Genomic DNA, 16,761 nt, shown 5'->3' on the forward strand with positions numbered 1-16,761 from the left:
AGCCCACTAGGACCCCAACGCCTCCAGCTGATCGATGGATGCCAGCAACGTCGCTTGTGGGGCCCTGGGAGCAGATCGTTGCTGGAGCCCCTCAGCCCATCGCCTTCTTCAGCAGGGAAGCTCAGCCCCGCCCGAGTCCTTCTAGCACCTTCCGACAGGAACTCAGCGCAGGTACCTGGCAGTACGCCACTTTAAGTTCTCCTGGAGGGCACGCCCTTCACAATTTGGATGGACCACCAGCCGCTGATCCATGCCTTCACAAAGCAGGGGGATGCATGGTCCTCCAGGCAGCAGCGGCATCCCACGGACCATCGTGGGAGTTCACCTGCACCATCAAGTACCCTCCCGGCAGGAAGAACCGCAGCAGACGCCTCTTGAGGATCGAACTCAATGCAGTGCAGCTTGGGATTGACTACAGGACCTGCGCCCAGGAGCAGGCCACCACCAGAGGTTCCAGCTTACTGCACCACCATCACGTGCTCCAAGTGGAAGGACATGTCCCTCGCGCTCCTGGGGCCGCCACTGCTGAGCACTGCTGAGCAACGTAACACCGCCATCCCTGCCCGCTGGTACCCGTCTCCACGCCGACACGCCTGGTTTTCACATCATCCACGGGCTGTGTCCCACCCTCCGGCAGGACAACAGCTGGCTGCTGGCAGAGGTTCATCTGGCACAGCATACGGAAGGACGCGATGATCTGGGCGCAGGCAGTGCATCCGTGCCAGACCAGCAAGCAGAGCCGCCACACTAAGTCGGGGTGGGCGACTTCCCCAGTCAGGAAGGTGTTTCGACACATCCATGCCAAGCGTGGTAGGCCCCCTTCCCCATCAGGCGAGGCCAGGTATCTTCTGACAGTCGTCGACTGCTCCACCAGGTGACCCGAAGCAACGCCCGTGGAAGAAGCCACCGCCAGTGCATGCGCCGAGACCCTCCTCTCAAGCTGGATCAGCCAGTTCAGTGTCCCAGACCATATGACAATGGACAGGGGCCCAGCCTTCCTGTCCGAGCTGTGGACCGCCCTGGCACGCCTGCTGGGGACCACTCACCACAGCACCACCGCCTACAACCCCACAGCCAATGGATTGGTGGAAAGGTTCCACAGGTCCCTAAAGGTGTCCCCTCATGGCCCGCTGCACTGCTGAGAATGGGAAGTACCAGCTGCCCTGGGTCCTCCTCGGGCTGAGGACCGCCCCAGAGCTCAGTGACCCATCCCAGAAAAAAAGTCTCTGGGAGTCTCGCATAGTCACGGGCGAACTCATCACAGGGGATCGCCACACCTGACAGTCCACAGGCTCCTGACATGGTCGGAAAGTTCGCCCCTGCCAGCGGACATATACCACAGGATGACCCCCTTTCATGCCTCCCGGTCTGTCCTCCACCACCCACGTCTTTTGTCAGAACGCGCGTCCGCCTACCCTTAACCAGGCCCTACAGGGGCTCTTCCCTCGTGCTGGAGGAGAACAAAAAGGTATTCCAGCTGGCCATCCACAGGAAGAACAAGTGGGTGTCGATAGATCCCTGCCTCAAGCCACTGTTGGAGGAGGAAGTCGGCGACACCCCTAACGCCCTCTGCAGAGACGCCGCCCCGGGCAGCCCACCCCACCCACAAGAAAGTTGCATGGCTGCCCCATAAGGCCCCAGACCCAGGCAGCACTGCAGCCACCATTGCTCCAGACGCAACGCCACCCCAGCTGACATCGCGAGTCGTGGCCTCTCCAGCGCCCAGAAGATACTTTGCTTTAATCAGACTTTACCTACGTCGAGGGGGAGTATTGTAAAGTCCCCGATGAACGGGTTTTCTTTAGTGAACCTCCGTTTTCTCTGATTGCCTTTTTCTCCTGACCTTAGTCGGGGTACCTAGCCATGTTTTATGTAAAAATGTGCATTTTATTACTTACTCATTTGTGCCCTTTGTATTGTACATGTGTCAGAGCATTGTTGTCTGATCTGTTAATTTATTTGTCAATGTTATCTGTATTTACCTGTTCTGTTTCACATTGAGAACAATTGACCTCGGTCACCTGCTTGTCCTTTTGTCTTTGTACTGACGTCCCATACACGCTTTATGTTTACCTGCTCATTAATAAACTAGCAGTCAGTGTCTACCTGCTCTCTCTTTTGCACCCTCTCACAAGCCTACAGATCAAGCGCAAGACCATAAAGACATGCCTTTACTGTTAATAAACATAGTGTTCATGATCAAGATGTACTGTAATGTCAAATGTACTCTGAAAATATCTAGAGTATATTGGCAGTGAACAAATCTTGAAGAATGCTTCCACGAAAATTACCAAAATACAGTGAGATTGTAAAACGTGAAATAGCTCAAGATAAACACAAAATAAATGGTTTATGATTACTGCCCTTTCCTCCTGCAATAGTGCAGCTTCATGTCAAGACAACACCAATTTTGATTTAATCACAAATCTAGCTCCTGTAGCAAAGTTATTTGCTCCAATGCCAAAGCCAAATTGGACTTAGGAAACGTTTCCAAACCTATAACGACATGCCATCATTACACTGATAAGCTAACCAAACCAAGCAAAGATCCCAGTGATCCATAAAACTATGTCCCAATATCTTCAGAAGATGTCAATGTAAAGTGGTGGGAAAAACCTTGAGCTACATGTGCTTACAAACAAATAGTGTAACATAATCACCACAAACCAATGTGTCAAATAACAATAATCTACACTTACATTATGATGCGAACTTGCATCATATTAAAAAAGGATCTGAACTGAACCAAAAACTACAGTAATACATATTTCACATCCAAAAGGATTATACTTCCAGGAGATAAGCTAAAAACACTATACAACAGTGGTATTTGAGGCGACATACTTTATTCACAAAAGCCTTCTTGTGAAATCACACACTCATGTGTAAATATTCCCTGAGACATATCAACAAGAAATCGGTATCCCACAGGGAAGTACAGTACTTAGAGTAGCATTTCGCTTCACCCTGCTGTACGCAATATCACTAATCAGTTGCTAAGTGGCATTAAAAAAAATTATTTGCAGGATGACTTTCCCATATTTAACAATAACTCCAATTTATGGCTTGCCAAACCATATTCTGAACATTGCTATCTAAAAAAATGAATACCTGGGCCTCTTCAGTATACAGTATTCAATTACCTGCATAAAAACAAGCCATGCTTCATAAAGGTATCACATGGAAAAAGAATTATGGCAATGAGCAAAAAATGGAAAAGAAATGTAAACCATAAATAAAAACAACACTTTCTCCAGCACCAGAACTTCCACTTCTTACATTATGAACAAAGAATGTGCCTGTATGCACTTGTACTATTTATCAGAACATGTGAATATTCCCCTGAATGCCATAAGCAACACACAATTGAACATAAAAGATGAAATTAACTACAGTACACAGTTTATTTTATTAAGTAAACATCATCTCTGAAATTTGAAATATTCTATGAACAGAAATGCTTTAGGAGGTCTCCAAATTATCCTAAGAATCCCTCTGTTCAACAAATTAAGATTGCTGTTCATAAATTATATGAAGCCCATATAAATGCTAACAGACATTCAGACATCAAAGGAAATTAAGATAACTAAAATAGGCAAAGATGCAATCATTATGAATAGATCAAACATACCAGTTTCTGTCAATGATTTATCATCATCTCTCAAACCCATAATTGTGTAGAATAATGAATTAACACCAGCATATCCATACGGATTAAATTAACCACTGGTTTGTGGTGGTGTTTAATCTAAAAAGGCTACCAAATTGTAGCAATATCAGTCTTCAAAATTGGTAAAACTTGTTTGGAACTGGAATATAAAGTTTAGGCCAAAGGCCAAGTGCTGGGACCTATGAGGTTATTCAGCACTAAAAATAATGTTGAAACAATTTTTAGAAGAAGGTGGAAAGTAAGATGGAAGAAAGAGAATATGAACAGCAGTATAGTGAAAAGAATGAAAGGGGCCGAAGGGACACTGCAAAACCTTCAGTAATGCCTACAGTGTATAGCATGAGGTACACTGATGGCACTAATCCCCTACAGGAGTAACCCTCATCTGACCCTTGTTATCTGATGAATAACCCATGTGATCCATCCCCAAATGCACAGATGCAGAGCAAGACCTATAATCAATATACACTGTATCTTCAATGACTAATTTTCAGCCAACAACTCATTAAGTACAGGAAACAAATCCTGGAAAAAAATTTTGTCAGAATCTTCAACATTATGTTTACATAATATTATATAAACCTCTGTGGAGTTGCAATATATAAAATAAGATCTAATGTAATCATTATGAACAAACCTTTTAGTTGGGACTTGAACTGATATGCTACTGCTGTATCCCCTCAGCTACAGAAGAAATGAGAGAGGAACCAGATATGCAATTGCTTATGTTCTGAATCATAGCACGTATCACTGAACCCCTAAGTCCCTGCTCCACCAAGAGCGATTGGACTGGTTTAATCCTCTCAAATGATTTGGGGCCCCACTGCGATGTATACGTATAAAGCCCCTTGTGCCCAATGGGGAGCTCTTCGTTGGGCGAGTCAGGAGAACTGTGGACTAGCACCGCTAGGCCTGAAGTTCGAAGTCTCCGGCCAACGATGAAGAGTTAGAGGAATTTATTTCGGTGATAAAATTATTTCTCGCTATAATGGTTGGATTCCACAATAAGCTGTAGGGTCCCGTTGCTAAGTAACCAGTTGGTTCTTAGCCACGTAAAACTCAGAATCTAATCCTTCGGGCCAGCCCAGAGAGCGCTGTTAATCAGCTCAGTGGTCTGCACAGCTAAGGGTATACTTACTTTTTGTGTCCACGATGGGGGACGGAAGATTAAATGAATCCTCTCACTGCCAGAGGGGCAGGGAGGGGATGAGCTCATAGTTAGGGGTGCACTGATAACCAATATGACTCCATGAATAAGCAGCTACATATCTGCTTCCTCTCCTTCTACTGTGAGTCTTTTGTAATGGACAGGATTAGTCATTGGCCTTCACCTACTGCTTTAGCAGACAGCATCAAACCATCAGGAAGGAAGCTATTATCAACATCTTTTCTGTATATTGCCTACTTAAAATGTAGAGTTATTAATGTCAACTCCAGGGTCTGGTTAAGGTATTTACAGGCAGTCCCCAGTTTACGACGGGGGTTCCGTTTTTACGCTGCGTCATAAACTGAAAAATAGTAAAAATCCTAAGAAAACCGTACTTTTAATGCTTTGGGTGTGATGAGAACAATGTAAAATGCATTTTTATTGAGTTTTTCATCAAAAAAATCCTCCAAATTTTTATTACTCTGCCATTTTGGAGCCATATTTCTTCTGTCAGATCGGTGTACAACGTCATAACCCCGGAAAATGCGTCGTAAACCGGGAAATAATTTCTGATAAATATATTTGAAAAGCGTTGTAACCTTGGAATGTCGTAAGCCGGACCCGTTGTAAAGCAGGGACTGCCTGTATTAATATTTTCATGCCAAGTAGTTTGAGTAGGGCTAATTTGTTAAACTCATTCTTTGGGAAGTGGTCACTACCAAAAAAAATCATCATTTACACTGAAATTAAATCTGGTTTGTAACGAACACAATATTAAAGTCAATATCTGAAAATTTCCCATGGGTTGTAGAGAAATGTGTAAGCATTGCAGTCATTTAGAAAATAAAACCCATTCATATTCTGTAATGCCCAATATGGATTCCTGCAATATCTTTTAACTGGAAACTTTAGTCTCACACTGGATTGTGGGCATTAAAATCCCATACTGTCATTCTGATTATTTGGAAAGTAGTTTACTGTTGGAGACTGAATGGTTAAATTATAATTTTTTATTGATTGTAAATATGAATGCAAAATTGTTGTTGCCATCTAAACTTAACAGCCAGCATCTGAAAAAATATGCTACTTGAATTTTTTTTTATATTCTTTTGTATGTACAGGCAGTCCCCAAGTTAAGGAGGTCTTGACATACATCAATCTCATCATACAACACTTTTCAAAAATATTAATAAAAAATGCGTCTCTGACTTAAGATGAAAATCCGAAGTTCAGGCGATGTTAGGCTGGGTACTTGTTTCTGAGCTCCCTCATAAATAAGTAAGTGTTGCTATTCTTCAAGTGTAAAAACCAACCACAGGATTAAAGGTAAGGCTTTCATCACTTTTTTTCATTTTTATAAATTTTTTAAAGTTACGATCCGACTTAAGTAGCCGCCTCAGGAACGGATCTCCGTAGTTAACTCAGGGACTGCTTGTATACAGTATTGTAGTTCCTTAAATATCATCTTGACAATCTGATGATAATGCTAGCAAGCATTGGCTAACTGGTACACAGACTGTTGACATGCACATAAGACTTGTAGGCATATACGAGTACAGTCTTCATGATGTTAAATTTCTCCAAGATGTAAGCTAGTCTGGAGCCAATTTAAATTGAAATGTATTATTGTTGGATGTATTAAGTTTGATCACATTTTTCTAACTCACAAAAGCTGATTTTTTTATCGACTTTTATAATTACAGTTGTATTTTTCAGTTTTTAAATATTTATTCTTGTATTTGGCTTAGGATTCTTAGTTCTTATTACTATACAGTATACAGCTTAACTAGGCCACAAGTTCACATTATTGACTCTCAGAGCTTGCATTTGAATTTTTTCTACAAATTTATCTAAAATCTCAGTCTATAAAACATTAGATGATTAACACAAGCAGCATTTTTAATTTATTCCATAGCAATCATTTCTTTGGTTCTGAATTTTACAGAACTACTGAATGTATTCATTAGGTAACCCTCTGATAAATTACCAATTTTACAATCCCAACAAAACAAGAGATACAGCCATTAGTTTTGTTGAGTTCCTGTCTGATGTTCTACGTTTTGAGTACAGTACTTGCAGTCATAATTATTTTTAGTGAAGAGTAATTTCATCTGCCATTTTACTTACATTTTGGTTGAAGGTTTTTTTTTAAAGAATTAAAATTTCTATTTTGCTATGGGTCTTCTGTGTTTTGTAGTATTAGTTGTGATGGCTTCATTTCATCCTCATATTTCGCTTCGTTATATTGTAAAGTACTTTTTTTTTACTTCACAGATGGCTGGTGAGCCATATACTGCACACACTTCCTTATTAATGCATCTTTTATGAGTATTTCCAAATCTGCAGCTTTGTCCATGTTTTAGTACATATGGTCTTACTTCCTCAGAGAGTAATTTACAGAGGCATAAGTTACTTGAGCACGCTATGAAATACTGGAAAACAGAAAGTCTTTATAATGGGGCAACTAGAAAAGTAGTATCAAGCAATGAGGAAAATATTATATTACATCTCTGTTGATCTTGAAAAGGCATTTGACCAAGTACTGAAACAAATAATTAAAAGGGAACTATAAAGGCAGAGTACCAGAAAGACTCACTAATCTAGTGATGTTACTCAACCATAACACTAGACCTAGAACAAAGACAGTGGCCTGTATATTAAAGGAATTTGAGCTAAATGTTTGTGCCCTTCAAGATCAGCACTGAACCATTTGCTGTTTACAACACTAATGGAAGAAGCTATGAAGATGGCCTATGGATAACTGCAGAATCTGAGGAAAAGGTTGGGGTGAAAGAGGAAGCAGAGAAAAAGTACAATCGGAAGCGGCATGAGGTTTTTGTGGGAAAGGTGTAAAAGATTAATTCTGTATTGCTAAAGATCATCTTAGAAGAGCAATAAGAACAAGAGTTGCTGCACCATGGACGAATCATAGATAGATAACTAGACTACTGGAAAGAAAATAAGACTACTGGAAAGAAAATAAAAGTAATGACCAGAAAAAGGATGATTTGAAAAAGACGACCCCAAAAAAACTAGATTCATGGCCAACATACAGTGAGAAATTACATTACTATTGCAACTGCCTGGTGGAAGAGACATATTATCAAAAGGCTGGAAAAATAGATTATATCCCAAAGACCTGGATGAGTTGACCATGTGATGAGAAAGAATGAGTAACAGTAGGTTAGAAAAGCAGCAGATTTGGGAGTAACAGGGCAAAGACCCCTAGAAAGACTCATGAAATCATGAAGCAAAAAGATAAATGAAGACCTAGGCCTTTTGAGAGTTCAGGCACAAAAGCACAAGATACAGAAGTATGGAGAGAACTCATTTTATATGTTTATAAGGATGATGAATACATAATCATGATGATCTGTCCAGGATGAAATCCTGTTCTCACTACTAGTGAGGAACAATAGTGCTAAAGCTGCCCTATGAGATCCACCTGAACATATACCATGCCCTAAGTGCCAAAGGTCATTAGTCCATCAAAATTAGACCACATAAAGCAGAGTTTCACCTCTCAATCATGTCAAGTAGTCTAGTTTTACAAGTGGAGAGGCATGCCATCTTACTCCATAAAATCCAGTGTGCTGCCAAAATCTATTTAATTTCTTGCACTGGTCACTAATTTATCATTTCGTGTACAAGTGGAAGAAAAATAAAAAAGTAAAGAGAATTAACAAGAGCCCAGACTTCCTCTTAGTCCTCTGAAATGACTTAGATCTATGACTGAACTTGTCAAGGTAGAAAATCTACCCACTGCCATTGCTCCATTCTGCCTTGCACCACATAGGCAGGGCCCCTTTTTCAGCAAGGCACTGGTTACTATAGGGAGGTTCAAATTTAAATAGTAACAACAATACATCCTCAACAATGATAAAACAGATGAAGGGAAAGAGGAAAATCAGATTAGATATAAAAACATGGAAAGAGTAACAGGGAGGCTCCAGCACTTTCTTGACAGCAGCATACAATGGTTTACTGCTTGAAGTTGCCTACATTCTCCACAATAAGCAGTAAATTTAGTAAAAGTGGGTTTGTATGCGTGTACACAAAAGTACTGTACAGTATACACAAATATAATAAGTTATCCATATATTCTAAAATATAGTTACTTCTTGAATGCTTTTAAAAACTAGAACACCTAAACTTACAAAATGTGAAAAAATAAAACATGAGCATATTTTTTCACTCTAACTTCATTAGCACCCATTTATTCAAAAGGTTTAAAAATGTTCCCACCTTTTACACTTAAAGTCTCTTTGGCTAACATCGTATCAAGTCCCCCAGTGAAATATATTTTCTGAAATATATTTTCTGGAACATGCCAGGCTGAAAAATTCATCTTCCCTACAGACCATTAAAACAAATCAATCTATGGGTAACAGCATCAATAGACTATGGATAACTACCAAAACACATTAAAACTGGAAAAGACATCAGTTTAACCTTAACACACACCAGGTATTGGGAGGGAGAATAAGAAATTCCCAAAGAAAACAAAAATTATGTGTACATTTATCTGAAAAATACACATAAAGGTAATGCCTTGCCAAAGATAAACACAATAAAAACAAGATGTGAATATATAAAAGAACGTGTGAACAGGACATAGTAAAGAGAGAAACAGGGTATTTGAATGAATCAAATTTTGAAAGTGGATATGAAGAATGTATATACAAAATGTGCATTTAATGTGCCGCATATAAACGCTAAGCCACTAGGCTGGAATCGTTATTTACATACTTGTACTACTAAACCACTTTACAATATCTTACATTTTAACATCAACATTCAACATTCTTCTTCACATACAAATAAATGCATGATAATATCTCTCCTTTCGCTTTTGATACCAGAAATATCCATGTACTGTATGGAAAAAATATCATCATTCAAATCTGGCACCCAAATAGTAGAGCTATATATGTGAAATAATTCTCATAAGCACAATTAACAAGAATAAGAATCAAAATGAGAACTAAAGATAAATTTACATGCTGTTGCCAAAAGAGTACATAGAAATGAAGCACAGTCATTGCAGTAAGTAAGCAACATCACTTCTATCCTGAAAGTCTACAAAAGCATCTGACAGAAGCAACAGGCCTGTTGCTGTGATCTTTTACAGTCCTCATTTATTTGTTTTTACTCCAACTGAACCCACTGTAATGTACCAAAAGTGAAGGAGAGGAGGAGAATTCAGAGTTCAGTTGGTGCCCCTGCCATTCAAGCAAAAGCTGAGCTGCCCTGGGATTGATAACAGGGTGGGAGATAACAGGTCACGTTAGCTTTGTGGTGGAACAACCTGAGTACATATGTACTTGGGATGAGTTAGCCTTCTAGTTTGTGAAGGTAATACATTAAAATAAAATGAGTCGTCTTTACAACGATAACAGGAACTTAATAATAAATAATCTTTTATCTTTCACCTACAACCCATTAAAAACAAATTTACTATATAGTACACTAAGTGAAAGCAAAATCCTTACAACACCAAGATTATCATTAAGTAATTTTGAACATATTAGGGTTCTGGTCAATCATGATAGAAGCAATTAGCACAGATTCTCAATTTCACACAATATGAGACTGCAAAAATATATGACACCAAGTATTTAACCAGAAATATCAAAGGAAACTTGGAGTACTACAACTGCATAATATATACATGGAAATAATGAGTGAATTTCCAAGCCTTATTTCAGAGCCTATTATATGGAAGCAGCACACAAATGGAGCCTTTTATACAATATTTTTGGCACAAAACAAATGCTGTGTGTGTGTGTAATTTTTTTGGGGGGAGAGGGAGGGGCACTTTTGGTTCCAGATACATCCTCCACAGACCAAAGCAAAATATGTACTACTGTACAACTAATGCAAATCAACAGTTAAGGATATCAGCTACATGGTACTACCAAAAAAAACCCAGTGAGACACGACAAACTGGCCGATATTCCAAGTGCCTTGCACAATAGATACTCAAAAGCATGCTAGCGGTCATCAGTCACTATTAGTGAAGATGGATATATATTAACAGCTAATGTTCTACTTCACCCTGTTTCTATTGGTCTTCTGTTTTTGGTTGTTATTCTGTCATAGCTCCTCTGAGATTTTTCTAAAACTTCCCTCTTTGCTTTTCCTTTTTCATTTGTGTATGCACTATATCACTAATTTTGGTAAACTAAATATGTTTTACATAATATTATCTTAAACTTATGCCAATTGTTACATCTCCTTAGCCTGATGTCCCCACTAACTCTTCTTGTAACTTCATAAGAATAATTGTTCACTTTCACAAAGATTTCTACAAAATACAGTAAGCTGGTGTTTTTGGATACTTATTTCTAGTTTCAAAATACATTGTCAAATAAATCCAAATGTTTCAGCCTGCAAGAAAACCTTTGTCATATTCATCTTTATTTTCCATCTCCAATATTTTGCAATATATATTTATTTTGATTACTATTCCTAAAATATTTTACTATTTCTCTGAAGCCCTAGTTTTTCTTTAAGGTAGTTTATCCCCACTCATTATCACTTACTATTTTTTTTATGTATTCTGACCAGAAACACGACCAAAATTTCACCTGTTACAAACAGACTGATGTTTCCTTTCTAGCCCTCTTAATTACTGCTTTCATAGTTTTTGGCAAAAGTTGTTTTTTACTGTATGCTTATTATATATTCTGTTAATTTCTTTTGTTAAGCTGCTTATGTTTAAATTATGTTTGATATGCTATAAACTTTTCCTTATGTTTAAATATTCTGCTTACATAACACTCTTCTATCTTTATCATAATACACGAAGAAACTCCTGTCCTTCTTAAGTATGAGTAGCATACTGTGAAGGCAAAACAACCTAAAAACAAGTCTGATAAAAAACCAAAAAAGATGCCATCATGTCTATTACACCTAAGGCCTAGTATCCAGCTCTAAGCTCAGAACTGTAAAATGTGGCATCCAGCTAAATGCAATGAAGAATGTACAAATTGGTAAAAATACAAGATCGGACATAGCACACAAGAATGAAAACACTAATCTCACTCACATGACATGACAAGTGAATATTGTACACTCCGTATTATTATTGTCTTTAATTAATGATTTAACCAGACCACACAATTAATATCCTTGATTCTCCATGAATTAGCAACACATCATAAATCTCACTTTTCCCTAAATTTAAAGTGTGAGTTCAGCTCCAAAGAACATCTTCAGAACATAAATGCTTTTCGGTCATCATAAGCTTACCTAAAAAATATTCCCAATCACAAAATTAAGTTTAATGCAACACAACATTATAAAAAGCTACGGTGAATGGAGGAAACATCTACAAAAGTTAATGGCACACAAAAAATCAGATGATCAAATTTGATGAAAATAGTAAATGGTGAAACCAACATAGAAAAATATACAGAAAATACTTGTAATAAATATAAAATCTGACTTATAAAACATAGGTACAAATCACAAAATAAACAAAGCAAAGGTTTGAGCAAAAGCCACAAATACCTAATATTGAACAACATTAACTCACATATTCATTTACAAAATTAGCATGAACTGCAAGAGTACAAGAATTAGATCTAATGACTTTGCTTTACTGAAATATTGTAAGTCAAGAGATGAATATCTATCCAGAAATATGTTGGATATTGAATCTTTTAAATTAAGGTTTTAGCCATTCCCAAATTTACTCAAAAACAAATCAAATATTGCTAAATAACATATATACGCTGACTGGAGAAATATAAATAAGGAATGAATAAAGGTTACAGGGAAATTTTTGTGTAATGATGAAGGTTTCTCAAGTATTGAAACTCAAATGATGTGTGTAGAATGATTCATTTTAAACTCCTCTTTCCTTTAATTGTGTCTGGAGTATCCACTAAATTAAATGGCGGCACTCAATCATGAGTTAAATTTGAAATCCATTATTCAGAGCTTAATGACTGACCAGAGAACCCTTCTATGGCTTTAACAAAACCACATTTTATGAAATTTCTGAGAATTTTTGTATTTTTGTCAATAACAAAATTACTGCAATTCCAAAAGTTTAGCATAGGTAGGATAAATAACATTATAACTAAAACTAACATAATGGCACATAGAATACTGAAGAAGAATTGGGCACCAAATTCTGCAAGGAAAATCGTTTGTCTCCAACTGTAAATCAGTTAATATCATATATTAAAAAATAAAAGTGATAAATGTAAATACACGTCTATACATGAGGAAGTAGAGACTTGGCAAAATCTGATCTAACAAACTAACAACGTAACCAAACATCAGATATGCAGTCCTACTTAAATTCACCTCTGATCCTCAGTGCAAAGTAGTGCAAAACCTAAACCTATTGGAGCCATCCTTTCTTATCACAGATATGCATTGGAAAATAGTTTAACCCTACTTATACTGACCAAATCCTACTGTGTTCTTCTTTTATACTACTTGAAACATCCTTCTCCATGAACCAGTAGCAAACATGAGAAAATGAAAAAAAAATTTTAACATCTAACTCCATAAATAGCTATGAAAGAGGAGAATTCCCTGCAAAACGTTGCTCTTTTATTATAAGGTTTCTTCTCTAATATCTTATGGAATAAATAGTAGCATTATAAAAATATGTGGAAAAATGCCAAATAGTCTAACCATACTAGGGATAGAACTTAAATTACTTACAGTATCAACTAAAAGGCATTTGCATCTTCTCTACGTAACTAACAGAATTTCAGTGTGGTTCGAAAATCCTTACTATTTAGCACCAAGAGAGAGAGAGAGAGAGAGAGAGAGAGAGAGAGAGAGAGAGAGAGAGAGAGAGAGAGAGAGAGAGAGAGAGAGAGAGAGAGAGAGAGAGACTTAAATTGAATACACAAAACAAGTTTTCCTCTCATGAGTGTTAGCTTTTTTTCCTAAAACATCCACTATTACTTGAACAACTGGACCCCATGGATGAATCTTCTAAAATCACCTATAAAATGTAAAATTATACAATCCCAAACCTAATAGGGTTTCATCTGTTAAGATTTTACTGATGTTTACACAAGTTTGAAAAAGCTTCCTACTTACTGTAAAAGTTGTGATTTTCCTAAAATATGAAAGCTAGCAATTTGAAAGTTCCCAGTCTTAAATCAGTGTAAATACTTCAACACAAGTAAAACAAAAAATTCTATGCATAAGATGTTCAAAATAATTAAATAACTTACAAGCTAGTAAATTCCAAGGTATTTGGCAATTAAAGAGTAAAATTAATGACACTTAACATAAGGCTAACACATACCATACTATTGGTAGAGATTTTGAGTTAAAAGTCATCTAACCCCTAACATGATGATCAGGTTGTTCCACTCCCTGCTTTATGACAACATGGCAGTTAAAAAATGCCTGGTATTGTTAAGGCCTCAATTTTTGGTTACAAGATCAGCACTGCAATGCTATTTTTTATACAAACATCTTTTATATAATGCAGTTTGTCTTTCAAGGAACACAAGATAATAACAAAGACAGACAGTGTCCCTTACTTATCAAATTACAAGTGGAATATCACTGCACTCTATCATGAACTTTACTTCCCTTTATCTGTGGGAACTGGTGGCAAATTTTCTTGAATACAGTTATCAGTCCTTGATAACTGTTCTGTCAGGTAAGAATAAAAGAACTCCTCACTAGCTACGTTTCAGCAGTCTTGGCATTGTTGACAAGTCATGCAAAACAAATGATACCACAGTAATACGCAAATCACAGACAATGTAACATTAACATAACATCAATTCACATCTTGAATATATCAAGTCTATGTACTTTTAGATCAATTCCCTTTCAACATCATTTCACATCCCAAACATAAATGCTTGATAACTAAAGAGACAAAACTATTTCACCATAATCTTCAACAACCCCAAATCTGGTCAAACTATGCTAACTTTATGTTGTATAATATATTTCTTTATATCATAAGAGTGTACCTCTGGAAGGCACTTTCTTGTACCTATAACAAAGGTACAATAATTACTAATAATAACTGAGGTATCCTGTTTCACATATTGAGAAGCAAATGCTTAGTGGGGTTTTAACACATCCGGAGTGATAGCTTGATCTGAGTCCTTTGTAGATGCTCTTTTTTTTTTCTCCTTCATCTGACTGACAAGTCAACCGTAGTGTGATGCAAAATATGACACCATATTTCAGTCCCAACAACCTTTTCTTCCACTGCCATCAAGCTTCTCCCTGTAGGACAGCCACCATCTTCAAAATAGCAGGAAGGATTCCTTGAAAGCCTAAGTTGTTTGGACATGGCGTGTCAAGATTGTTTGCAAGACGCTAAAGATTTGACACTAATACAAGAGGTAGGTTTCCGTCGCCTCTGCTTGTTGGATCTATCTCGTGTATCCTGGATGTCTGAGATTGATGTTTCTGAGCCACATTCAGCCTGTTTTCTTGATTCTGTACAACATTAAGAAAATTCAGATACTGCACCATTAAAATGACAAATTTTAAAAGTAATTTGTATTTTTCCTAACATACAAACCTGAGGTCTTTACATAGGAATTACCTTCAGCGCAAGCTGGAGCAGGCTATTCTACACAACAAGGTTGTTCGGTAGTTGCACTACTGATGGGAGAGGCGAGGAGTACTCTCACTGCCTCGCTGAGTCGCATAACCACTTGCCTTATAGCCCAGGCAGCAGAATGAGGGGCGGCTAGAGGTGGGCAGTTTATGTAAAGACCTCAGGTTTGTATGTTAGGAAAAATACAAATTACTTTTAAAATCTGTCACTTGTTCCTACATGAATACAAACTATCGGTCTTTACATAGGAAGACTTACTGATTGGTGGGAGGATCTGAGTAGACTTCCTAATCGACTGGAGGTTTGCCTCACCTAGGACTTTTTCCTGGTCGTGTAATGTCAAGCAGAGGAATCAGTCCCATGCCTCTGATCAGGTGAACAAAAATGTGCTCAACTGTCAAAATTCTGGGCTTTTCAAAGTAATGGGTGCGACAGCAGCATTACTCCAAAAAAGACTTGGAAGAAAAAAAAAAAGTATATCTTAGTTTAACCAGACCACTGAGCTGATTAACAGCTCTCCTAGGGCTGGCCCGAAGGATTAGACTTATTTTACGTGGCTAAGAACCAATTGGTTACCTAGCAACGGGACCTACAGCTTACTGTGGAATCTGAACCACATTATAGCGAGAAATGAATTTCTATCACCAGAAATAAATTCCTCTTATTCTTCATTGGCTGGTCAGAGATTCGAACTCGCGGTCAACGGAGTGGTAGCTGAGAACGGAACCCACGTGCCCAACAAAGAACTAAGGCTTGGAAGAACATTGTGTTGGAGACAATAAAGCTAAGAAAAGTACTTAATGGGTTGGTTTTATTGTCCATCCCTCTCTCCACTTGCTAGAGAGAGAGCAGGATATGCTTCCATTAGATCATAACAATGAAAAAATAGAAAGGCTGATCACTCACCTGCATCTGTGTCCATCCAGCATATGTCGGTCTGGAAACCTATCCTCTGCCCGCCGTGAGAGGAAGGTACGAGAAGGAGAAAGGAGGGAGGCTCCCGCCAGTCACACACATACACTTTAACTTCTACTACCTTACATCTTAGACCAGATGCTACCTGTCCCGCTAGGGGAACTGGATGAGCTACACAACTTGTTAACCAGCAACCACTGGACCCAAGGAAAAGGTGTCCAAGGACCTAAGGGCAATGTCCATCAGGTAAAAGAAGGCAAACGTTGTCTGACACAACCACACTCCTGCTCTCAGCACCTGATATACCAACTGGTTCTTCTTGAACGCAAGGGAGGGCACATTGCCCCTAACTTTGTGAGCTCAGGGCCAGAACGTACTCGAGTCCTCCTTGTTGGACACTGAGTATGCCTGTTTGATAGTCTCACTCAGCCAAAAAGATATTGTGTTCTTTGACAACTC

General features: G+C 38.3%; 1 protein-coding gene across 5 annotated transcripts in view; it reads right to left on the reverse strand.

The window, feature by feature from the left end:
- Positions 1 to 16,761, reverse strand: part of Lkb1 (Lkb1 kinase) — a 285,218-nt gene that overhangs the window by 36,424 nt on the left and 232,033 nt on the right. For 3 of the 5 annotated variants that reach the window (XM_067099730.1, XM_067099728.1, XM_067099729.1), the window contains one exon: positions 9,316 to 15,263. The exons of the other annotated variants lie outside the window; for them this stretch is intronic. In XM_067099730.1, coding sequence (XP_066955831.1) covers positions 15,121 to 15,263 — 143 coding nt within the window. In that variant the 3' untranslated portion in view covers positions 9,316 to 15,120. Of the gene's footprint in view, positions 1 to 9,315; positions 15,264 to 16,761 lie in introns of those variants that run through there. 5 annotated transcript variants of the gene reach the window in all.

The sequence above is a fragment of the Macrobrachium rosenbergii genome, chromosome 55 (genome assembly GCF_040412425.1).
Source record: "Macrobrachium rosenbergii isolate ZJJX-2024 chromosome 55, ASM4041242v1, whole genome shotgun sequence".
Taxonomy (NCBI): domain Eukaryota; kingdom Metazoa; phylum Arthropoda; class Malacostraca; order Decapoda; family Palaemonidae; genus Macrobrachium; species Macrobrachium rosenbergii.